Below are 5,574 nucleotides of genomic sequence, written 5' to 3' on the forward strand. Positions count from 1 at the left end.
TTTCCAAATGTGATGGAAAGACTGGAGGAAAGACTCGGTGCTGAGAGCTCTCTACCTGCTTTAAGGAGGCATTTAAACACACCTGGGCAATTACAAACACCTGTGAAGCCTTATGTCCCAAACATTATGGTGCCCTGAAATGGGGGGACTATGTTTAAACTCAGCTGTAATTTCTACATGGTGAAACCAAAATGTATAAAAATGGTCTTTTAATAAAATCTGACAATATGCATTTTAATCATGTGATTTTTTACTATTACAAATCTCAAATTGTGGTGTACAGAGGCAAATAAATAAATGATGGGTCTTTGTCCCAAACATTATGGAGGGCACTGTACATGACAATGATAAACCATCAAAAACCAATACCAGATATGTTTGCCTTATTTAATGAGAATCTAGTTAGTTTTGGCTCTAATTCTGTTCACTGATTCTATGCTACTTTTGTTCAAAGGGAGGGATAGATAATTACAACTCTCTAATTTTTAAAACTAGCGCATCTTTTGTCCTCAGGTGGCAAGTATACGTAAAACTACAGTCCTGGATGTCATGCGAAGACTGTTGCAACCAAAGAATGTGATGGTGTCCACTGGCAGAGACAGGCAAACTAACCACTGTTACATTGCCATCCTCAACATTATCCAAGGAGAAGTGGACCCTACTCAGGTAAGAATATAGATTCAGGTTAGAACCACATTAAGGAAAGGATGAGTATGGATACTCTCCACATCCATAAAGGCAACACTCAACCTCCTCTTGGCAAATGACTGAAATATCAGTGGGGGTACACTTTGAGAGCTGTGACCATAATTCTATTAATTTAAAAATAGTTGTGGAAAGAGGGTGCACTAATATATTAAATCTAAATTGGTGAAAGGCTGATTTTGATGGTATTAGACAGGAACTTGATTGATTGAGAAAGGCTGTTACCAGGTAAATGAAAGTAGGATCAGTTACTGAAATGTGCAAAGAAATGGCAGATACAGTTTACTCCAAGCAAGGTCTGATGAAGGGTCTCAATTTGAAACGTCACCTATTCCTTTTCTCCAGAGATGCAGCCTAACTGCCAGCATTTTGTGTGTATCATCATTTTTTGCAAGCAAGTTGGTTGAATGTAAAAGAAAAGAATACAGATAATGGCAACACCTTTAATAACATTGACGTGCAGGGATCTCTGGACCCAAATCCATAACCCCCGCACCAAAAGTGGCACCATGAGAGGCTAGAGTGGTAAAGAAGGCATTGGTATGCTTGCCTTCATCGGTTCACAGAGGACATGAAGACTGGTTATTGAGTTATTGAAGGTGTGAAAGCTAGTCGTGAGATATCGATGGCGATGACATGGGCTGAAAATGGCAGATAGTGTTTAATACAAATTAATATGGTTATGCAATTTGGGAGCACTAATGAGGTTAGGACACATACCATTAATAGGTCTTGGGGGTACTGAGGAACACGGAGACCTGAGATGCAGGTGAGCGATGTCAATAGGAATGCATATGGGATACTGCCCTTCATCAGTCAGGGCATTATATACGTCAGGAGGTGATGCTCTGATTTTACATCCAGTACTCCAGCTGAGATCTGATTAGTTCTGATCACCACATTATAGGAGGGTGCAGAGGAGATTCACCGGGATGTTACCTGGGGTAGTCGATCAGGGTGGGGGTCAGTGCACCTTTTAGTGCTGACCGATTCCTGGGCTGTCAGAGTGGCGATACTGGTTCACAATTAGGAACAGTTTCAAGGTCGGTGGGGGCGCTGCAAGCCGGCAGCCCTGCCAGCAACGTGTTGGTTTTTTCAACGTTTTTTTATTTTTTAGTGTGTCCTAATGTGTGTTTTTGGTGTCTCTCTGTGTGTCTTGTGTGGGGGGGGTAAGGGGGAAACCATTTTGGTCGCCTCCTCCACGTTTTCCATGTCGCCTCCCCCGTGGCCTAACATCGAGGATCAGTGCGGCCTTTCCCGGAGACGTGCCCGTGGCTTCAGCGGCGGGCGCAGCGCGGACTCTCGTCGAGGAGCGGGCGAGCCCTCACCGGGGCTTGTCAGAGGGGAGCGCTCCGTTTACTGGCCTGCGGCAGCCTGAAGCCGTGGTCTGCGTAGCTCCAGCTGGCGGGCCGTCCGCAGCCTGGGATCCCTTGTTGGGGACCCGGGAGGAGAAGAAGCTCCGACCGCCGGCCCGCGGCCTACTTCTACCGCCAGCGCGGCGGGGACTTACCATCAGCAGCGGGGTCCCTCGCCGGGGATCCCTGGAGAGGAGCTCTGACCGCCGGCCCTGCGGTCTGCGGTGCTTCTGGCTGCAGCACGGCGGGGACTTTAAATCTTCGACCGCTAGCCTGCGGCCTACACCAACCTGAAGCCGCTGTCTCCGGTGGGGAAGCACCGATTCAGGCCTTACCTGGACTTTATCTGGACTTTAACTTGTCTAAACCTCTGGACGCCCGCTGCGATGGCTGCGGGGGATGAGGTCCCGACCACGGGGGGGAAATGGAGGAGGACCGGCCAAATTTGATGCCTTCCACCACAGTGATGAATGCTGTGGTGGATGTTTGTGTTAAATGTTTTATTGTGTTTTTGTGTGTTCTTTTTTTAATTGTACTGCTGTTGGCAAATTAATTTCATTTGCACTTTATGTGCAAGTGACGAATACAACTGATATTGATATTGAGGTAGTGGTGATCAATTAGTTTCCTTATATGTAGAGGTAAAAACATCTGTAGAAAAGAGTAGGAATTTTTTCTGATGCCTAGGCAATAATCATCAACTAACAGCAACAAGATGTTTCTCATCGTCTCGTGTCTGGTATTTACTGCACTGTAATTGCTTGTCACTAAGTAAGAGCAATCTAAAGAAAAGGGCGTAAGAAAGAACTGCAGATACTGGTTTAAATTGAAGGAGGACACAAAATGCTGGAGTAACTCAGCGGGTGAATCAGCATCTCTGGAGAGAAGGAATGGGCGAAGATTCGAGTCGAGACCCTTCTTCAACAGATGCAAAAGGATGACACGAAGCTGGGGGGAAGTGTTAGCTGTGAGGAGGATGCTAGGAGGCTGCAAGGTGACTTGGATAGGCTGGGTGAGTGGGCAAATGCATGGCAGATGCAGTATAATGTGGATAAATGTGAGGTTATCCACTTTGGTAGCAAAAACAGGAAAGTAGACTATTATCTGAATGGTGGCCGATTAGGAAAAGGGGAGATGCAACGAGACCTGGGTGGCATGGTACACCAGTCATTGAAAGTAGGCATGCAGGTGCAGCAGGCAGTGAAGAAAGCAAATTATGTTAACATTCATAGCAAAAGGATTTGAGTATAAGAGCAGGGAGGTTCTACTGCAGTTGTACAGGGTCTTGGTGAGACCACACCTGGAGTATTGCATACAGTTTTGGTCTCCTAATCTGAGGAAAGACATTGATTGGATTCAATTTATTGTCATTGCACTTTTCAGTGCAACAAAATGGTTTAGCCTGCAGTCATAACATAGAATAAATTACAAACACACAACACAGTTTAAAGTCCCAAAGTCATTGTCTCTTCCCTCCTTGCTCTCCCTCTGCGCTGAGGCAATCCAAGCCTCTGATGTTGTGACCCATTCTTGCCATGGAGTACAGAGAAGGTTCACCAGACTGATTCCTGGGATGGCAGGACTTTCATATGAAGAAAGACTGGATAGACTTGGCTTGTACACGCTAGAATTTAGAAGATTGAGGAGGGATCTTATAGAAACTTACAAAATTCTTAAGGGGTTGGACAGGCTAGATGCAGGAAGATTATTCCCGATGTTGGGGAAGTCCAGAACTAGGGGTCACAGTTTAAGGATAAGACGGAAGTCTTTTAGGACCGAGATTAGAAAATAATTGTTTACCGAGAGTGGTGAATCTGTGGAATTCTCTGCCACAGAAGGTAGTTGAGGCCAGTTCATTGGCTATATTTAAGAGGGAGTTAGATGTGGCCCTTGTGGCTAAAGGGAACAGGGGGTATGGAGAGAAGGCAGGGATGGGATACTGAGTTGGATGATCAGCCATGATCATATCGAATGGCGGTGCAGGCTCGAAGGGCCGAATGACCTACTCTAGCACCTATTTTCTATGTTTCTATGTTTTCACTCTAAGCCACGTTCTTTATATAGGTCCATAAAAGTCTGCAAAGAATACGAGAGCGAAAATTGGCCAACTTCATACCGTGGGGACCAGCCAGTATTCAGGTGGCATTGTCACGGAAGTCTCCATACCTGCCATCAGCTCACCGTGTCAGTGGGCTTATGATGGCCAATCATACCAGCATCTCCTCAGTAAGTATCAATATCTTTGTGGTTGACACGTGACAGTTCTAATAGTTTGACTCTTATTGTCTGGCAATGAGTGTTTATATTTATGTGATTAAATTGTTGATGTGCAGTGAAAAGTGAAATAAATGACTGAGTGTAAAGAACACTTTATAAACAAATTCTGTTCAACAAGATAGTAGCTGTTGCACCCACTGGTGCATTGGCTGAACTCACTGGTCACTTGCTGTTGGCAGAGCACCATTCCTTGCAGTGTGCTGCCAGGGGTGGAAAGTCCCAACAAATCAGCCATTCTGGCTTGCTTGACTCGGAATGGCCTTGAAACCTTTGAGGCCCTATCCCCATACTGTACTTTATCATGTATGTATACATTCAAAACAATGTTGACAAGAGTTCTAATCCTGCTGCCTCGAATGAGGGATTTGGTCGTGTTGCTCGTTTCTGGGTATGTCTGTTTCAAGAGACCATGAATGGATTGAATGTACATTCCAGCCAACAAGATTAGAACTGTTGACAAAAATTTTGGTTGAATGTTATAAAGCACCATATGAAACCTGCCCTGTATAAAATAGTCAGTGTGAAAACACTGATTCATAGTATACCGGTCAAAGAATATTGAACATCCTAGAATTTAAAAAAGGAGTTTGACATTAAAGGGTTCCACACTAAAAAAACTGTGAAACCATTCTGCACCTTAATGTAACATGTGTTTGAGTTTATGGGATTATTAAGGGTTTTCTCTTCATCCCACAGTTGTTTGAAAGAACCAGCAGACAGTATGATAAACTCAGAAAAAGAGAAGCATTCTTAGAACAATTTCGCAAAGAGGACATATTTAAGGAGAGTTTTGATGAACTGGATAATTCCCGGGAGATTGTCCAGCAGTTAATTGATGAATATCACGCTGCAACTCGCCCGGACTACATTTCCTGGGGTACACAGTAGCAGTGACACAGACTGCTGCTTGCTGAGGGTTTACCGCTGCACATTCCATCATTATATGCTGATAAGTCGTCTCTATTAATATTTCTGTTTATCCTTCACGATTAACAGACCTGTTTACCAGTTGCTAATAAAATAGTTTTTTTATTGAATGGTAGTTTTTGCATATCCTATAAAATGCACATTATTGTCGTGAATTTCAGTTAGTATCTCACAATTTGTCAATGCTTATTTGATTTCATCTTTGTCCAGCAGCAATAAATGGAAGTTTACTTAAAGGACAGTTAATGTAGCTGATTAATGTTTAGTAATGTCTTAGCACCATAGTGTACCAGTGAGTTAGTTAGTGGGC

General features: G+C 44.0%; 1 protein-coding gene across 1 annotated transcript; it reads left to right on the forward strand.

The window, feature by feature from the left end:
• Nucleotides 1-495: 495 nt before the first annotated feature.
• LOC116969487 (tubulin gamma-1 chain-like) lies at nt 496-5,283 on the forward strand. Its single transcript, XM_033016370.1, has 3 exons — nt 496-666; nt 4,125-4,286; nt 5,034-5,283. The coding sequence occupies exons 1-3, from the start codon at nt 550-552 to the stop codon at nt 5,223-5,225; spliced, it is 471 nt and encodes a 156-aa protein (XP_032872261.1). The 5' UTR covers nt 496-549; the 3' UTR covers nt 5,226-5,283.
• The last annotated feature ends 291 nt before the right edge of the window (nt 5,284-5,574 follow it).

The sequence above is a fragment of the Amblyraja radiata genome, unplaced genomic scaffold (assembly GCF_010909765.2).
Source record: "Amblyraja radiata isolate CabotCenter1 unplaced genomic scaffold, sAmbRad1.1.pri S62, whole genome shotgun sequence".
NCBI classification, from domain to species: Eukaryota; Metazoa; Chordata; class Chondrichthyes; order Rajiformes; family Rajidae; genus Amblyraja; species Amblyraja radiata.

Coding starts and splice junctions, on each gene's coding strand:
- LOC116969487 (XM_033016370.1), top strand. CDS start 550: ATGCGAAGACTGTTGCAACCAAAGAATGTGATGGTGTCCACTGGCAGA. Junction 667..4,124: donor GAGAAGTGGACCCTACTCAG/GTAAGAATATAG, acceptor TTCTTTATATAG/GTCCATAAAAGTCTGCAAAG. Junction 4,287..5,033: donor ATCATACCAGCATCTCCTCA/GTAAGTATCAAT, acceptor TTCATCCCACAG/TTGTTTGAAAGAACCAGCAG.